This window comes from Ailuropoda melanoleuca, chromosome 4 (genome assembly GCF_002007445.2).
Source record: "Ailuropoda melanoleuca isolate Jingjing chromosome 4, ASM200744v2, whole genome shotgun sequence".
Lineage (NCBI taxonomy): Eukaryota > Metazoa > Chordata > Mammalia > Carnivora > Ursidae > Ailuropoda > Ailuropoda melanoleuca.
Window position 1 is genome coordinate 49,002,751 of NC_048221.1, and position 19,852 is coordinate 49,022,602.

The 19,852-nt window shown below is 49.0% G+C and overlaps 1 protein-coding gene across 5 annotated transcripts in view; it reads right to left on the minus strand.

Annotated features, from left to right (window-relative positions):
- Positions 1-1,530: 1,530 nt before the first annotated feature.
- The window catches only part of SRGAP3 (SLIT-ROBO Rho GTPase activating protein 3), a 250,454-nt gene continuing 232,132 nt past the window's right edge, over positions 1,531-19,852 (minus strand). For 3 of the 5 annotated variants that reach the window (XM_019800883.2, XM_034658695.1, XM_034658697.1), the window contains 4 exons: positions 13,852-14,032; positions 12,467-12,616; positions 9,974-10,301; positions 1,531-6,947 (listed from right to left, as the gene is read on the minus strand). In XM_019800883.2, coding sequence (XP_019656442.2) covers positions 6,534-6,947; positions 9,974-10,301; positions 12,467-12,616; positions 13,852-14,032 — 1,073 coding nt within the window. In that variant the 3' untranslated portion in view covers positions 1,531-6,533. The remainder of the gene's footprint in view (positions 6,948-9,973; positions 10,302-12,466; positions 12,617-13,851; positions 14,033-19,852) is intronic. The other 2 variants (XM_034658696.1, XM_034658698.1) reach the window with 2 other exon arrangements.

Below are 19,852 nucleotides of genomic sequence, written 5' to 3' on the forward strand. Positions count from 1 at the left end.
GAGCCTCTGCAGAGATCCCAGACAGCCTGTGTGAGTGTGAGGTTAACACGCAGAGCTGAGGAGAGCCAACCAGAGGGAAGCAGGGAACCCCAGCCTGGAGGCAACACTCACATTCTCGTGTCCTCTTGTATTTGAAGCCAGTCCTAGCCTAGAGTTTCCAGATACGTGAGCCAATAAATTCTCTTTTAAAAAGCTGTTTGGATTGGATAGTTCGTCACTAGCAAACAAGGTCTTTAACAGGTATTCCCAGAAGCGGACAGTGCAGCAACCGACTGCTTTGTGGCTACTAGCAAAGCAGACAAGCACTTAAAATGTGCCCTTTCTTTGTGCCTCCAGGCACAAAGACACTGTCCTAGTGATCATTGTTGTAAGGAGTCAAAGTTGACTTCAGAATCCTGGAGGGATTATTTTGCGCAATTAGACTGTGGGTAGCTTGAGGGTAGGAACTGGGTCTTACCCGCCTGTTTCCCCAGAAGCTCACTCGGGGTATGCTGCACACAAAGGTACTTCCTACACTCTTGCTGAGTCACGAGAGGCCTCTGAGCTGAGGCTGTCAAGGGAGCACGGTTGCTACGAGCAAGTGAACAGCGGATGGAATGCATATAAAATGTAGCCTGTCAGAGGGTCTCACAGTACTGGAATCTGGAATTAGCTTAAGGCCAGCACTGAGCACTGAGAGCTTAGGGTGAGACTAATGGATTCCCTGAGGCCGGCAGACGACCTCGTTCTCTTCCGCAAAGAAGCCCCTGCTTGAAAATCCACTAGAGAGTTCATCAGAAAGGAAAGGTCCAGAGCCTTCTTGGACTGCAGCGGGCCGCAAGCTACCTTAATTGCGGGATCCCACCTCCAATGCTGGTGTAACGGGCATGCTCAATGACAGGCAGTACAGTGAACTTGTGCAGAGCGCGGCTTTGGAGTCAGATTGGGCTCCTTCGCTTCCTAGGCTAACCATGGGCGAGCCACCTCACCTCTTAGAGCCTCGGTTTCCCCATCTGCAGAATGGGATTTAAGAAGGGTACTTACCTTCAACAGCCGTTTTGAGAATCTGATTAGAAAATGCATGTGAAGGGCTTTAATGTAGCGCCTGGGACAGAAATAAGTGATGAATAAACACTTCACACACACACACACACACAGATTAAAAAAAAAATCCAAGGGATAGTATCACATGTGTGAAGACACAAATGCTAAAATGTTGCATATGCCTTCACAGGGAACTCAGTATCCTGTGGCCTCTGGTGACCTGTCTCAAACTTCTGAAGGCACTATTGCAGATGACAGCTCCTTTTCCCATTTGCCCTTGCTTTGACATTTCCAGCTTCCGCCTTCCCAGAGGGCCTCCCACCGTGACCTTTCTCAATCAGCTCTACCATTGAAGCAGTCCTCCTTGGACCCTTGGCCTTCCCCGTTGGGTCTGAGAGAAGGGAGATTTCAGGGACGGTTCCTGGAGGAAGCACACAGAAACACCCCTCTGGGACCTCCCCACCCCCCACGTGCCACCTCACCCTTCCAAAAAGCCACAGGAGCATGTTTGAGAAAAGTTAAGCTGTTTTATTTCACAGGATAGCTCCACGTCAAACCAGCAGGCACCATCAGAATACGCAACAGAGGATCCAATCAGACACTCTATAGGACGGGCGTTTGGTCGTTAAGGTAGAGAAACAAAATCTGGAAGAGGGCGACACTTATCATCACGTGGGGACAGGCAACCAGCAATTTCCTAGGGTTGTTTTCGGTTTGTTTTTTTCCTGACACAGTTTGGGGAGGAAGGAAACCAAAGGAAACTAAATTGACCAGCCACTCTGAAGCAATCAGAAACCAAATCTATTGCCAAACCGTGTAAACAGTCACACCGCCCAGAACTAGAGTCTGAGCCGCAACTCTAGCCAGAATCTACTTCCATCTAAGGAAGGCAAAGTGCACTCTGGTTGCTCTGGTTCAAGGAGCAGCTTTGTTATTTGCCTGGGACAGTTCACACAGGAAGGAGGTGTCGGCAAGGGGCAGCAGTGGCCATTCGGCCAGTCCCAGAGGATGGGACAGCGGGACGCTGGCAGATCGACCTCAGAGAAGCCAGGAGGAGTCCGACACCACAGCGAAGTCCCTTCTCTCGGCTCTCCTGGACAGCTTTGGGTATGTGGGGAATTCTCTACACGGCTGCTCCGAAGAGAGGAGGCCCCAGAGAACCGGGGAAGTTGACATGAAATGTCAGCATTAGCTCTGCATAGCAGAAAATCAGCTAAGCAACACCTCGCTCACCCCCTCCTGCCTTGTCCTCCCCGCCCGTCCTCCCAAGCCCAACAGGGCCCCCTGCCATGGTTGTGAGCCAGCCATTCTTCTTTCTGGGATGCTCAGGAGAATGAGGCATTTGCTCTTGTGTGGAACCATCTGGATGTGTGAAAAGTTACGAATAGAAAGACTGAGAGGAAGAACCATTACATTAGTCCTTGTGGTTTTCCATCAGCCGTGTACGTGTGCTGAGTGCCAAGGAGCGACCAGGCCACAGGAAGTCCTCTGCATTCATGCCTCCTGAATGAGAAAGAAATATACCCAACAAGGCACTCCAAGGGACTCCAACAGAGAAGCCAGCCCCACGTAAAGGCCCTTGCCCACACTGGCTCCCCTTTGCGTACCACAAACCAGTTCTGAAGTGTTTATAAGGCAGATCTCTGAACTGCTGGTTCCAGCCGGGAGCCCAGCGCGGGCTCCGTGTCCCTGCGTCTCTTCCCACTCGGATTTCTTCGTAGAATAGAAACCTTTCATCCCTTGGGAATCCATTTCTCTCCTGTCCCTTGGCCTGGTGACCTCAGAGAAAAGACTCCCAAGTCTAACTCCCAAGCTTACACTTCCCTCCAGTTGTGCGCTCTGTCCGGGGTTCAAAAGGCGCTTCAAGGTGAGAAATCGTTAGCACTGAAAACAAGGAAAGGCAAGAATTTTTCATAGAATCCCACAGCTCAGAGCAGCTCTTTAAGAGGAAGGGGGAATAAAGGGAGAGAGGGAGAGTGGGGTAGGAAGCACGGCTTGTTCTCAATTTTATCGGAGAAAGGTCTTTAGCGGCGGCTGGGCCCCAAGGCCCAGGAAACTAGACCAGGAATGAATTGTCTTTGGTCAGTTTTAAATGAACATCTTGCTGGTTCATTCCTAAAATAGACTAAACATCGGTTACACGTAAAGACAAAAGGCTTGACCTCAGGGTAAGTCGAAGGTTAAGAAAAGAAATCGTTCTGTGAAGAAAAAAATAAAATGCCCGTTATCAACGAACTGATCAGTATAGCTCTCAGTAATGGCGATGAACAAGTAGGTAAACAAACTCCCCCTTGTACAATTGGTTATATTGAGGACTACTAACTAGGTTACTACATTTCCCCCACACTCACTGTACAGTTAGGTTTCTGGTATTTGTTTTTTACATTGATCTAGCTACTAGGTGCAAAGATTTGGTGAGTGGCATTGGCTATAATTTAATCGTAGCCTTTTTAAATTACAATTTCACATTTTAACAGTTACTTTCCAGCATTTAAGCAAATACAACAATATATAGTGGACTAACACAGGCAGGAGTCAGGAAGAGAATGCCAATGCCCAGTGACCGTGGGTGGGCCGGGGTGCGCGTAGAGGGTGGCGGAGACATGCATAGTGCCAGATGAGGAAGTGGGGGTGGGGGTGGCGCAGGAAAGGATTTTTCCACTTGGTTCTGCGTCAAGGGACAGATCTGGGGCTGGATGAGTGGGGTGTGAGCTTCCCTAAATGTGAACTCATCAGCCGTTTCCCAGTGGAAAAACAGGTGCTTAAAGAAAACAGCTAAGGAAGGCTCTGCCTGCAGGTAATTTGGTTAAGGGCACATCCATTTTCAGTAAGGAAAAAATGCAGTCGATTCATAGGAAAACCCACATGGTCTGACTGGTGTTCTATTTATCAGGCAACAGATTTGTCAACTCCGATTTTCGCTTTTTGTCTGGTAGTCATGGCAGAGAATGTGACATTTCACACAGAGGCTACAGCGTTTAAGGTCTGGGAGTATCTCTGGGGTAGAATGAGAAGCCTGTGTCCTGGCTGGACGGCACAGCGTCCTCGCAGGTAAGTGCCTGACACGGCCCTCACTCTCAGCCATCCATTAAATCTTGGGCACGTCACAGCACATCCCAAGGCCTTGCTTTCTTTCCTAAGCTGTAAAACGGGGATGTCGTCATCTGCTCAAAGACAGAGGGGCTCCTAGCTGGTTCTGTGGCTCTTTCATTTCCGGGAGCTCAAACGGAAGGGCTGGTTGTAAGCTAAACAAGGAAGGTCAAGTTTGTCACTGACCTCTCCCTGGCACTCTTTTTGTGCCCTTTCTCGACTTTTCCAAACTGAGTGTGCAAACTGCCAATCCCTCCGTAGAGACAGAATGGCTTACCACTCCTACACACCCAGGTATTAGTGACCTAATAGGTCCCTCCCCCTGGGGTGTATTTACATTTTTATGGAGGACCAGAGGAGAGGGCAAAACTTAATCCAGTGGGGTGAAATGGTAATGACAGAATTTCAAGCATTAGTAGCTGGTATCTCTGTAGGGCTGTGCTTCAGGGCTCTTATGAAACTGTTTGGAAAATTCCACTGCCCAGTTCCCAAATGCCATTAGGAGGCTTCAAAGGGAAGGTCCTGGATGGGTTTTGATCTAAAAGACTTACCTTACTAATGATACTAAAAAGAGCAATTGTGTTGGCACAGTGCTTTCCAGCTTACAGAGCTTGCTCATTTACATTTTACCTTTATTACCTTCATTTTGTGGAGCAGTAAACTGGGGCTCAATGAGGTGGAGTGACATGCCCCAAGTCCCACAGCTCCTATGGGGTGGGGCTGGGACTCAAACACAGGACTTTTGATTCCAAACCACAGCCATGAAGATGCACTCAGAGGCCTCAGGAGAGAGAGAGAAAGCTTCAGAACAATAAGGAAGAGATCCTTGGCTTGGTATAAGGGGATGAATCAAAGTGGTCCCCATAGGATGTGATTCGCCTGTAGTCCATTAGCCAGAAACAGCCTATCTCTGGAAAATGAAGAGATCAAAAGAGGAAGTAAAAAGAAACAAGAGTGATCCAGAAGGCCTTTTCCCAGCTCAGAGGCAGAGTCTAGCTCCTAATTCCTAAAAGTCACTGACCTCAGTTCTATCACCATATTTGCAATTACATTAAATGCTCTGGAGGTGGTGGGGGAAGGTTGGGGGGGCAGGGGTCGGGAAGGGAAGGGGAGAGAGGGAAGCCATTTTACCTGCATAAACTCAACCGAGTGTTTTCTGGGACAGAAAGTGCCAAGGATGGCTCCTCTCTGGCCCCAGCTGAGAGGCTCCTGTGCCTCAGGCAGGAGGGCACCAGCTAAAGTGGGTCACGGACTGATTTTAAATTAAGATGATATGACTGAAAGCCTCCTTGCCTGTTTAGTTCCAGATCTGACACAGTATAATTAGTAGAAAGAAGAAAAGAAAAAATTAAATATTTTGAAAATGGTATAAGTTAAACCTCTATAGTTACCACAGGTTTATTCCTACAGCGTGTCTAGGTTTTGAAGTGTTCCACACCAGTTTTTGTTTTTCCTTTTTCCCAACCACACAGAACACTGTGCTACGACAGGGCTTAGGTTCTCACTATCCCCTTTTTCTACGTACAAACACATGGATGCTGTGGTCGGGGCCATCTCGCCAACATCCTCCCGTGCCTTTGGGGGTACAGTTGGCCCTCGGCCTCCAGGTGGAAAGGCAGGGTCTCTGGGGTGGACGGGGGGGTTCTGTGAAGGGTTCCCCACCTCTAGGAGCAGCCTGCTTGGGGTACCGCCTGCCCCACCCTTTCGTGAGGGGCAGACTGTTCTGGAAGGCCACGACTTCTGGAGACAGTGGGAGACTATTTTTGTGTGTTTTTCTGCAGGTTAGTGGTGTATTGCTTCGTTCGCAGTCACTGAGGCCTCTAAATTCTCCCAGAAAGGTCCCTGCAAGTCCCACCAAGTAACTCAGCGGGAGGTGTTTGGTGGCATGGGTCTGAGGTAAATCTAAGTTTCATAAAAAGAAAAAAGGAGATCTTATATACATTTAGTCGTGTGTCCAGATCTAGTATATGTATATAGATGCATAAATATATATATATACACACACCTACAGACACATACATACACGTACGTGTGTATATATGCACACAGATATATACACACACACTGATGTATGCAGAGAGAATGTCGAGAGAATCATTTTCCAGTGACCATATGCGGGGAAGCCATTGAACATTCTGCCCCGATCCGAGGCGATGCTCCAGGGGGGCCTCCGGCTCCTGCACCTGCACCCTTCTGGGGGCCTGCTCACGCACGGGAGGTCTGTGGGATTCACTTGGCTGAATGCGAGCTGCGGCCGGCGCCTGGGCCTCAGCTCCGCACAGACGCGCTCCCAGGCGACCTTCCGGCCCCTGCCCGACAAGGCCGGGAGCCCTGCGACGGCCGCGGAAGTCACAGAGGCCACCCTCAGCCGCGGCGGGCCACGCTCGGCGGGCCAGGGCGGTGCCGCCCCGTCCTGCAGGTCACATGGTGCCCGACTTGTCCGCTGAGCTGTTGGGGAACATCTTCTCGGTGGGCGTGACGGCCGGGCTGCCCACGCCCGAGCTGCTGCTGCTGCTCGAGCGATGCTGGACCACCGGCCGCACGGGCCGCATGGGGGGCGGGCGCAGCTGCGCGCCGGCCAGACGGGCGGACAGGGCCGGCTTGAAGGTGGTCATCATCTCGGCGGACGAGCTGCTGCTGCGGCGCATGGCGGCGTCGGGGTCGCGGATGACGATGGTGTGCAGGGGGCTGGCGGGCTCCGAGCTGATGGGGCCTGGCGGGTTCTTCAGGGGCTCCAGGGTGTCCAGCACCACATCTGGCGCCTGCTTGACCGTGTTCTGTCTCTCGAGTTCCCGCAACTCGTGCAGAGCCGTGCTCATGGTCTTCTCGATGTCCTGCCGACGGAAAGAGCTCTGGTCAGCACAGAGGCTGGAGGCCTGGGCTCCAGTCCTTCCTCAGCTGCTAATCGGCCTATGGGCTTCTTAGGGAGCTGTCCCTGCACACGAGCCTTGTGGCTGGGACGGAGAGGAAATCTCCAGGGTGTCCTGTGACCAACTGAGGGAATCCTGGTGGGCATCACCTGCACACTTGCCTGCACAGCTAGCACACTGCAATGAGGGCAGGTTAGACTACTGGTTGAGAAGGTAGGCTCTGTAGTCAGACAGGCATGGGTTAGAATCCTGACTCTGCCACTTCCTTGCTCTGTGACTTTGGGCAAGTTACCTCACCTCTCTGAGCCTCAGAATCCTCATTTGTGAATATAGATCATTATAACATGACCTCAGGGAGCTGATGAGTGTGTTAAATGATACAGTCCCTGTGAAGAGGCTGGCATGGCCCCTGACACATAGTAGGCACTCACAAATAATAATGGCAGTAACAATGGTAATACTAGACCACCAATCCAAGCCCTTCCCTTCAGCAACTCATTTAATCCTCATACTTATAAGGTAGGCACTACCATTATGCTCATTTCACACGTGAGAAAATGGAAGCTCAGCCCGGTTAAGTAACTTACCCAAGGTCACACAGCTAGTTAGTAACATAACCCAAGTCTCAACCTAGAGCCCAGGCCCCTAACCGCTATTGTTCTTTTTTAAAAAAAATATTTATTATTTAAGTAATCTCTACACCCAACGTGGGGCTTGAACTCAACCCCGAGATCAAGAGTTGCATGCTCTTCTGACCGTGCCTGCAAGGCACCCCATCACTATTGCTATTTAAAAAAATTCCTTGCCCATAGAAAAATTCCTTGGTGGTCATATTTTAGAATGTCCACAATGTTCACTCCAGAATTATGGGACTGTCACTTTCTTCTCTGTATTGTAATCAGAAAAATTAGTTTTCAAAAATTTTAAAAAGCAACAAAACCTCTCATCTGCCTATGTAATTCCTGGAGATTAAGAGCTCACCAGTATGAGAGCATTCTGAATGACACAGAGAGCCATTAAGGCATGTCCAAGACCTGGGAGCAGCCCGGGCTGCTGGGTCAGCCTGGGTGGGGCTCATCATTCCACCTTCCCAGGGCTTCTGTTCCTCCTCCAACCAGCAGAGGGCGCTGCAGCTGGAAGTCAGCATTCAACCCAGGAGCCGGGGTAGGGCAAAGGGCTGGGATTTTTTTTTTTTTTTTTTTTTTTAAAGATTTTATTTATTTATTCAACAGAGATAGAGACAGCCAGTGAGAGAGGGAACACAAGCAGGGGGAGTGGGAGAGGAAGAAGCAGGCTCATAGCAGAAGAGCCTGACGTGGGGCTCGATCCCGTAACGCCGGGATCACGCCCTGAGCCGAAGGCAGACGCTTAACCGCTGTACCACCCAGGCGCCCCAGGGCTGGGATTTTTTAGTGAAAGACTCCTCTGCCATCTGCTGGCTGTGTAACCTTGGACAAGTCTCAGGCCCTCTGCACCATACTTAGCTTCTCTGTGAAAGCCTCTACAGTTACTGTGAAGATGGGATGAGATAATGAATGTGATGGAACTTTGTAAACTGCCAGGCAGTGGTTTTCACACTCCCTTTAGCCAGAGTCCTGGGCTCACACAGGTGTTACAGGGATGCCTTCACACCCAATGGGGCACAGGGAGCCGCTCAGGCTGAGACAGGCCACGGCCCAACCGACCCGGCCGCTGAGGGGACAACAGGGGATATTGCCTAAAACCTCTGCTGGAAGGCCCGGTGCACCACCTCCGGTGACCCTGAGGACTATTCGCTTTTCCACCCTGAGGCAAACCAAGAAAAACTACAAGTCTGGTCGCACTGATGGAGCTGGAGCCTGAAGATGTCCTGCCGGCCCCTTTCCACAGACATGCCCTCTTTTACCCTCTCTCTGCCCCAGCCCACAGGCGGCCTCCTGCCTGCCCTGGGCCCCCACAACGGGCTCCAATCTGGCACAGGCAGGGTCCCTGCTTATCCCTTTTGCTTTGTTAAGAGACTAGGGGATGTCTGGTCAATGGCTAATAGATTTTATGCTTCTTCATGACATTTTATCCATTGCCCAGAACGCTAGCTACTTTAAGAACAGGATTTTTGTGACTTTATCCAAAGGATTAGCTGTGGGGGACCTTCTATATAAGGGGAGAGATGGCAATCCTCTCCCCATCTTTACTATATCCCAGCCCAGCAGTGATAACTCCGGCTTTCCTTGTCCTGTTCCACTTAAATGAAGTCCCCTGTAGACTTCACTGATCTGCAATACTCCAGCATGAACTGAAAGGTTAAACTGTAAAAAATAAGTGTAATGATTACCCCTCTACCACCATCCCCACCACCACTCTACCCTGGCAGAATGTGAGCCAGAAAGACAGAAAGCTCAGAGAAAGATCAGCTGAGTGGTTTAGGCGTGAGCCTTGCATTAGTCTAAGAGGTAATGCAGGGATCTGCAGAGTGGGGCTGCAGAAAGGCGCTCTGGGAAGATGGACAGCAGGGGGGCAGGGTCTGGGGCCATTTTAGGTCACCACTGTACTGTCAGTGCCTAGCGCAGTGACTGGCACACAACAGTGGCTCAATCAATATTTGTCAATAAAGGAATGAATGAACAGATGAATGAATGAATGATCAGACAAATGAATGAATGAACGAAAAAATGAATGAATAACTCAACTGTGCCATCTTGTGGAAACACCTGCCATTATCACATCCCTCTCATCCGGCCTGCCCCCAGGGCAGGAATCCCCCCTCCAGCCCTGGAGACTGGAGGTCTTCAGTTTTTACGGGATCCCTAGCCAGCAGCTGCACCCATCCAGCTTCTGCTCCCATGGGGAGGCCAGCTGGGGGACAGGAAGCCAGCTTGCTCTCTTATCTTGTGTTCTGCCTTAACCTTGAGCCTGGTGTGAAGGGCAAAGTGGCTCCCCAGTCCGCAGGCTCCCACCCGGCCACCCCTCTGGGGTTCTCAGCTGGCCCAGCCTGCCTTCCCGCTGGCCCTTACTTCTGCCAGGGCCTCAGCCTCCAGGGACTTGTGGTCCCCCAGGCTGCTGTGCCTGGTGGAGCCGCATGTCGACCTCATCGAGTGCCCTTCCGAGAGAGCCTTCTTGTCAGGGTAGTTGATGCTGCCAGCACTCCCAAATGTCGCCATCCTCCGCTTCTCAGGGCTCTCGATCCTCCCCCGGGTGAGGGGGATTTTGTGGGGGCTGCTGGGGCAGGCGGCAGCCCGGGGCGGCGTGTCTATGCTGGGGCCCAGGCCCCGGGGTGGGCTGTGGGTGTCGCCCCCGCTTCGGCGCCTGGGGATGGCCGCTCCATCAGATCGTAACCGCACTCTGCAAAGGAGCCAGAGGGCAGGGGCATGGGGCAGAGGTCAACCCTGGCAAGTCTCAGAACAGATCAGCTAACCCCAGGCCACACACTACACACTAGTCTAGGGAGCAGGTATAGTAAAGCCTCATTCAGCCAAACTCAATTGTGCAACGAAAGCGCTGGCTGAGCGTGTAACTCAGTGGCGAGGGGCAGGTTTAATCTGCGTACTCAAAGGAATCGGAAGCATTCTGCTTTCCAAACTGCAGACGGTGGTGTTACTAATTACACAATGAATCTTGTCTACATGTCCAGTCAAGGCCAGGAGAATTTCAACCTGGGAACGCTTTGGTGATGGTTAGTTGGGCTCATGATATGTTCTTAAGTGGTTCAGACATTTCCATGATTCTGAAGGGCTTCTTAATTGGTCTGAAGCATTGAGGCTTGACTGTACCAAAAAATCACCAGCTCCCTGCAAGCACAGGAGGGGGTCCCTGGGAACTGAACACAGTCCAGGGTTGTCACCCACCCCCAATCTCCCCAGCAAAGGGCTATATCTATGAGGCTTTTCCAGATCTTGGAAAACTAGTCATTCAGGAGTAAAAACTGCATCACTCAACACGCCTTCCATGCATCTGGCCACCTTTCACTCTTTAGGGAGGCTCTGGTGGAGTGAAAAGGGGACTAGAGTATCTATCAGGAGGGCTGGCTTTGTCACAGACTTTCCTGTGTCCTCTTTCAGACCCTTTTTATTAATCTGGTAAATGGGCATAATATTCCTTGCCCACCTTCCAGGGAGCTTTGGTGGGTGTGAAAGCACTCTGAAGATAAAGCCTCCACCCGCAGACAATTTTGCTGCATCCTAGGGAGGTCAACAAAGACTTGAAGGGAGGGGAGGCTGGAAGTGGCAAGGGGGTAGGAAGGAGGGACAGAGTGTTGGAATGGACTGTGACTGAAGGACCAAGTTCAATGTGGTCAGCAGCACTTCAGATCCCAGAGCCACCAGCCAAGCTAAGCACTGCCTGTGGGTACCCCAACAGGACCAAAGCATAGGTGCTGGAGAGGAGGAAATATTGAGAAAGAAAAGAACCAGAGTAAAGTAGGGAAGGGAGGCAAGAGGGAGAGGAAGAGCGAGGCAGGAGAAGATATGGCTCTCCCAGAATTCCAGGAACCATGGCTTTGTCTTCTACCTACCCCAGACTTCCATTTTTGCCCCTCAATTCCATTATCTATCACAGTGCCTAAGCCATTTGCTGAACTGAACAGAATATACTGAAAGGAGGCATGGAGACTTCTACCAAAGCAAAATCATGAACATATGTTCCTATTGAGAGTGTATCTCTGGCTCTGTCTGCAAGTACCCATATGTGGGAGCTGATCCCATGACCTCTCCACCGAAAAAAATGAAAAAAATATGACATTTTGAGAATCTGATTAAGAAAGCAGTGAGAAACTGTCAGGTTCTCTTTTCTCTTTTTAATTTTTTTTTTAATGACCTCATTTTTTGGCCCATAAGGGCCTGTAGAATGACAAGCACAACTCTTGCCTGGTAGAAAGGTCACGTGACACAGCCCAGCCCACACACGGGGAGGGAAGAAATTGGCAAATGTGCTCCCACCAAATAAGTGGGTGGAGTGGAGTGTCAATTTCCCCACCACATACGTGGGTGTGAATTTTTTGTTTGTGTAGTGCACTTCAGGGAGTATGTGAGCCTTAATTTTTTAAATACAACAGCTTAGGTCTTCAACAGAAAATGGCGAGGAGGTGCAAGAACTGGAGAGAGGTAGGAAAAATACTTGTCAGTTTATAACTCTCTCTTTCTCCCCATTTAATATTACTACTTTACATAAAAAGAATTGATTTGCCAATATATATCTTTCCTCTTCGTGCTCCAAATCCCCACCCCAAGCTGGNTTCTCCCCATTTAATATTACTATTTTACATAAAAAGAATTGATTTGCCAATATATATCTTTCCTCTTCGTGCTCCAAATCCCCACCCCAAGCTGGACCCTTTCACGCCGCATTCTGGGGCCAGTTCCAGCAGACCCCCCAGTGTGCCTGATATCACATCCTGCAGGGAACAAGCAGCCACGATAGCCTCCCTCTCTCCCCTCGGCCCCGTTGCCCCTCCCAACACAGACAGAGGTGGGCATGGCACTAGTAGGAAAAAATGAATCCGCGTTTCCTACCGGCCCATCACCCCCCCAAAGCCGTAATCCGAGATGTGCTCCGTGGGCGACTGGAGGTCGTTTTTGGAGGAGGCCTTGTCATCCAGCAGCGGCCCACTGCTGGCCTCGCTGTCAGCCTTCTGGCTCAGGCTGTCGGAGAAGGCATCATCCCTGGGGAGAAGGACAGATGTGAGTCGGCAGTGCTTTGCTCCAGTCCAGAGAACCCCGGATGTGCAGGGCTCCTGGAGACATGTCTGAAGGGTGGATCCACACACACCTTATGGCTAACTTATGCCCATCCTCGGGGTGAGGTGCTTCCCACTCCGCCTTAGCATCACACACACGCCCACTGTCTCACTCTCTCCTGAGTTACTTTCTCTGGCAGGAGACTAACCCCCCCTCTGCCCCAGGCCTACCTTCTCCTCTCCCCTCCTCTAGGTTTTTCTCTCCCATGATGCTCCAGGCTAGGACAAGCTAAATGCTGGAGGGAGTGCTGGAGTAATGGGGGGAGGAGCCCACAAGCTGAGCACTGAGAGCTGAGTCTCCATGCGGGGCCCTGAGAAGCAGTTTAGGGCTAAGCAAGGGAGGAAGAAAAGTGCCTCCAGCCCTCAGCTCCCGACCCAGAGTTTTGGATAATTGTGAGGTGGCTGCCAAGGTTCCTCCACTGGCGTTTCTCTTGTTGTCTGCCTGGCCTTGGACTTTTCTCTGGTTTCACACCATCCCCTCTTGACATCAAAGCTTATGCTTTCCCTTGAGAGCCAGCGTGCTTGCTGCTTCCTTGATACATCAGGTCCACCTAAGCCTGAGAAGGAGTGTGTGTTGTAGGAAGCTTCAATGGCTTTCAAAGAAGAGAAGGTGTAGACTCTCTGGGTCTTCGGGTAGGGCTAGGTATTTGGGATGCAGGCCTTTCTTTCTAAAAAAAAAACAATATCAGAAAAATAACAGTACCCCACTAACTGGAAGTGAGGGGATGACTGTTTCTGTGCATCCTCTGAGAGAGCCACCTGGGGGAAAGAGAATGGTGAGCAGTGAAGGGGGCAGTGGGCGGGCTACTGAGTATAGAGAAGGCCCAGGAGGGCAGAGGAATATGGCAAGATCCACTGGATGCTGAGAACAAGGGCAGGTGATGAATGCCCTGAGGGCTGTCAGGTGGACCAGGATGGTGATCCCAAGGCACCAAACGCTGTCTCTGTGTGCTCTAAAGGCTGAGCCATTTGCTTATTTGTTTAAGTGGATCACCATTTAAGGGTAAGTTAGATAGAATCCATTCTTACAAAAGACCAAGTGTATCATACCAGTGAGAGCAGACGGTTTCCATACAGCCCAGCACTCCTATTCCTGTGCCCATTCAAGACATCACTAATCAATTATGGCATTCTTCAAAGAAGGTCTTGATTCCCACTCACATGTCCTGTACGACTATGTACTGATGTGGGATGAGTCCGTCCACGCCATTGTGACGACCCTCCCACCAGTCCTCCGAGGCGCGGTGGTACAGCAGCAGCGAGGCCCCCTTCTTGAACGACAGCTCACGCGGGGACCGCCCCACGTAGTCAAACTTGGCAATGGCCTCGATCTGCTCCACTTCTAGAAGGAAAGCAAGGGAAAGAGCATCCATGAAGTGAACAGGACGGCAGCCAGGAGCCTCGCTCAGATGGCCCTGGGCTCTGGGGGGCAGCACAGCCAGCAAGCCAGTGGAAACAGTGTGGGCCGGGGCTCCGGATACCAGGTTCTAGCTCAGATCTGCTCCCTGTGCTATGGCCTCAGGCAGGCCATCTAACTTCTGACACACCATATCCTTATTTTCCATTACCGCTCTTGTTTTCCACTTTCTAACACTAACTAAAATAATATCTTAAGAAATATCTCTTTCTTCTACCTCTCAATACAAGTTCCACTTCTATTTGTCCATGAATCCTTTCACTCTTTGTCCACTTATAATACTTTTAGTGGTTCTTATCTTTTGGGTGTAGGTGGACTCCCATCCATGCAAAGATGCTGTACACAATTTTTAAGGGCTCCCAAACTCTTCAAAGCTCACTGTTACAGACCAAACTGTGTGTCCCCCTGCCCTGCAAATCCAGTGAGTAATTAGGGTAGGGTCCTAATCTGACTGGACTGGTGTCCCTCTATGAAGAAGAAGAGACACCAGAGATCTCTCTTTCTCCTTCTGAATGTACACAGAGGAAAGGTCATGTGAGGACAGTGAGAAGGCGGTTTTCTACAAACCAGGAGGAGATGCTTCACCAGAAACCAGCCCTGACAGCACTTTGATCTTGGACTTCTAGCCTCCAGAGCTATGAGGAAATAAAGTTCTGTTGTGCAAGCCACCCAGTCCTGTTCTAACAGCCTGAGCTGAATAACACTTTCATCTATGGACTTAATTTGGGGGGAGAGAGAATTCTTAATGGGGCCACATCTGAAGCTTATCTCTTTGCACATACACATCTACCAATCAAACCTTTATTCTTCACTGGTTAGTGACAAGCCCTGACTGGATTAAGCAATGAGGATATGGCTCTTGCCCCTGAGGCACTCCTACTGCCCAGCTCCATTGCCTCTTATCTGTGTGACCCCAGGCAAGTCACATAACCTCTGTACACCTCGGGTGATTCGGGAGGATGTGGGAAGACATCCAGATGGCCAACAGACACCTGAAGAGATACTCAGCATCCCTCATCATCAGGGAAATGCAGGTCACAACCACCATGAGACAGCACCTCACACCTCTCAGAGTAGCTACTAGAAAAAAAGAAAACAAGAAATAACAAGAGTTGGCGAGGATGTAGAGAAAAAGGAACCCTCCCTGCAAGCTGGTGCAGCCACTGTGGAAAACAGTAGGGAGATGCCTCAAAAAATTAAAAATAGAACTACCCTAAAATGCAGTAATTCCACTTCCAGGTATTTCTCCACAGGAAACAAAAACACTAACTTGAAAAGATAGATGGATAAATGGATAAAGAAAATGTGGTATACAAGGGCACCTGGGTGGCTCAGATGGTTAAGCATCTGCCTTCGGCTCGGGGCATGCTCCCAGGGTCCTGGGATCGAGCCCCATGTCGGGCTCCCTGCTCAGTGGGGAGCCTGCTTCTCCCTCTCCCTCTCCTGTTCCCCCTGCTTGTGCTCTTTCACTCTCTCTGTCAAATAAATAAATAAAATCTTTAAAAAAAGAAAGAAAGAAAGAAAATGTGGTGTATAGATACAGTGGAATATTATTCAGCTATAAAGAAGAAGGAAAATCTGCTATTTGAAGCAACATGGATGGACCTTGAAGGCATTATGCTAAGGGAAATAAGTCAAAGAAAGACAAATACCCTATGATCTTGCTTATATGTGGAATCTAAAAGCAAAAACAAACCAAACTCTCAGATACAGAGAACGGACTGGTGGTTGCCAGAGGCAGGGCATAAGGAGTGGGCAAAATGGGTAAAGCTGGTCAAAAGGCACAAACTTCCAGCTATAAAATAAGTCTTGGGGATGGAATGTAGAGCATGACGACTATAGCTAATAATACTGCATTGCACTGAAAGTTGCTAAGACAGTAGATCTTAAAAGTTTTCATCACAAGAAAAGAAAATCTGTAACTATGTCTGGTGACTACATGCATACTTTGATGTACGCATGGATGTTAACTAGACTCACTGTGGTGATCACTTTGCAATACGTGTATCGAATCATTATGTTGTCCTCCTGAAACTAATATAATGTTATATGTCCATTATATCTCAATTAAAAAAGAAATATACTAGATTTTAGATTTTTAAAAACCATAATGTATGAAAGTCCTTAGCATAGTACAGACATACATGAGGTGTTCAGCTGATAGTCACTCTCATGATTATAATTACTAGTGGCTTTACCCTATGGGGTAGGTCCAGACAAGAAATCTAAGCTGCAGAGAGTTTATGGGGTTTTAGGCCATATAGCTAGTGAGGTTTGGAAAGAGACTTTCTGGGGAGCAGGGGAGCTAGGCCTATGATTTATTTAATCTGTGTTATGGCTGTACCTTAAGAGATGCCTATACTTGGTAGAAAACTGGCTGTGAGTATTAATGTATTTATACTTTAAAGCAAACACAAAGATGTCTGATGCTATAAAAATAATATACATATTTATGTATATATTTACATATATAAAAATAATAAATGTACTGGATTTTAATCGAACAAAAGAGTAGTGAAAGTGACCTCTGCTCTCTCTAGACGCAGCTACCTTGCCTGTGCTACCTCTCTATTGCTCCATTCCTTATGGATCATCGTGTATCTGTCCCTCCAGCCACCCACTTGCCCATCAAGGAGTTAAGCCCAGAACACCTGGCTTTGCTACTTTTTAGCTGTGTGACCTTGAAGAACATATTTCTCCTTCCTAAGCCTCAGTTTCCTCTTCTGTAAAATGGGAATGCTAATAATAGTACACAGCATAGAAGGCTGTTATGAGGATTAAATGAGTTACTGTATAGGAAGTGCCTGCAACAGTGCCCGGCACAGAGTTAGCTCTGTATGAGAGTTGTTACCAGAGCGAACGCACTTCTAAGGGGTATGGGCAGCATGGAAAATCAAAGAGCAGAAGGAGGTACCTCTTTTGTTCATCTCCCCCATCCATCCCCACCACACCCACATGCACGTTAGGGCTCCCCTCTGTAAGCAGCTGGCTCAGGAGACTGTGCTGACACTCCTATGAGATGCGGTGGCTTGTGGATGCAGCTAGTCCTCAGGGCCTGGGGCAGCCTTCTACAGGGACCGGGCCTCAGGCAGTGAGGCCAGCCTTCCCCAGCTGGCTCCCTGACAAATGTCTTTAAATGCTATTCTTTTTTTTTTTTTTTAAAGATTTTATTGATTTATTTGACAGAGATAGAGACAGTCAGTGAGAGAGGGAACACAAGCAGGGGGAGTGGGAGAGGAAGAAGCAGGCTCCCAGCAGAGGAGCCTGATGTGGGGCTCGATCCCATAACGCGGGATCACGCCCTGAGCCGAAGGCAGACGCTTAACCGCTGTGCCACCCAGGCGCCCCTAAATGCTATTCTGACACAGTTGACGCAAGATGACAGCACAGCTAAATGGGCCCCACTAACTCAGATCTTGACTCAAAATTACCTTCTCAGGAAAATGGGGAGATCTCTGTCCTCCTCTCTACTACCTCCTTGGATCTTATACCAGCCTTAGGCTAGCGCTGTCCGGTCACCTGTCTGCCCGCCTAGCTACAAGGACAAAAAGGCCGGAGGGTTTGCAAGACCAGGAGCTGAACCCAGAGGCTGTGGGCTCTCAGGGTTCCACCCCCGGGTGTCCTCTGAGCCAGGTTCCCCACACTGGTGAAGAAGCTGATGGAAGCAGAGGTTTGCTCCTGCCAGGAGGAGCCTGGAGGAGCTGCCTGCGTGTCTAGGTCCTGCCTTCTGCATTTCCAGAGCCTCCAGCAGTCACTGGGGGTGGTCTGGAGTTGGGAGTGGGGGGACAAAGAGGAATGGGAAATGTAAGGGGAAGAGAAGAAGAGAGGAGGAGCAGAGCTGAGCCGTAGGCTGAGAGAGGGCACGTGTGACTGCAGACGCCGTTAAGTAAGTGTGTATGGTAGAAAGAGTAATCATAGCCGCCGTTTATTAGGAAGTCTCTTACTTGGGTTTATCATACCTGAAATAGAATATGGGATTCTCCTTCTTATCACTCTCCCACACACCCCTCTCCAAACTTACTTAATTCTCTCATCTTTCCCATCTTAGGAAGCAGAACCGTCTGCCTGCTTACTCAGGCCAGAGCCTTGCTCTGGAGAATCACACGTCTTAGCCATCAGCAAGTCCTCTGACATGTCGCCTGAATCGGACCCATCTCGCCACTTCCATGGCCACTGCCCTGGTCCAGATCAACATTGTCCCCCTACGAGCCTCCCTGCTTTCATTCGTGCTTGGTAGAGCCATTTCTCCCCAAGGCAGCCAGAGGGATCTTTTAAAATCATAATCAGATCAGGAAACTCTCTTGTTGAAATAATTCTGAAGGCTTCCCACTGTGCTTGGGGCCAACCCCAAATGTCTCCTCAGAGCTGCCGAGGTCCCTCCGCACTCTGGGCTTCGCTCCCTACCACTCTCTCCCTCACTCAGTCCCTCCCTCACAGCCTCACTAGCCTTAATGTTTTCTCCTCCAACACTGTATTCTGACATTTTTCAAACACAAAGTAAAGTTGACAGTGAACATGAATATACCTGCAACCTAAATTCTACTGTTAACATTTTACTGTATTAGCTTTATCACATATCTATCCAAACTTCTATCCACCCATCCATTCATCCATCCATCCATCCATCCATCCATCCATCTCACTTTTTAATGAATTTTAAAGTAAGCTGCAGACATCAGTACACTATACCCCTAAACACGATAACATAAATATTCATAGAGCCTTCTTGATGTTTTTAAAACATTCCAAACCTTTTCCTGCCAGAGGACCTTTGCACTTATTATTCCCTCTCCCTGGGATACTGTTCTCCCAGATATTTGCATTCATTCACATTCAACAAATATTTATTGACCCTGTGTGCCATTTCCTAATTTCATTCAAGTCTGTACTCAAATGTCTGCCTCGGTAAAGTGAAAGGACTTGACCACCCTCAACTGCAAAAGTACCAACTGTGTATGTGTCAAATAAACAAAATCTTTTAAAAAATTGTATGAAAATAAGATGGACTGATAGATGGATAGATACACAATACAATAAATATAACAAAATGTTAACAAATGTAGAAACTAGGTGGTAGGTTTATGGGTGTGCACTGTACAATTTCCATCCACTTTTCTGTGTGCTTGACATTTTTTTCTTAAAGGAAATATCATGAACTGCAAGCCAGTAGAAATCTTACCCAGATTTCTAGCGGATGCCTAGAACAATGTGATCAAAACTATGGACCTCTCCTCAGAGGCACACATTCCAACAGAAACAAAATGTTGCCCACAGTGGACCTCCTAAAGCCAATTTATGGACCCCTGATAGAGCCAAAAAGTTAATGGCTTAATGGCCTTCCAGATGTAAATGATGGGCAAGGACTAGAAGGCAACTGGAAAAATTCTGAGAAAACATCAGTGAGAGAATGGTGGTGAAATTATAGTTGGAAACTGACGTAACTATATGATCATGTTTCTGTTACTGATTTTAGTAGTTTCTTTATCTGGCAGCCTAGGTCTTCATTTAGCATCCAATTAATAAAGCTGCTAGTGACAGGCTGCCTCAATGTTTTCACTTGGCTTAGTTCTGACAATCAGGGGTTCTTAGCCTAACCATGGTTTCTTTATAAATCTTGGGAGACCAAAGAGCAAGCACAAGTGGATTTTCCACATATATACCAGTGATGTGCTAACAGACTCCAGGCTGGGCAGCAGGCATCAGCTAGGTACAGAATATGTTGAGAGAGGAAAGGCCAAAGAACTA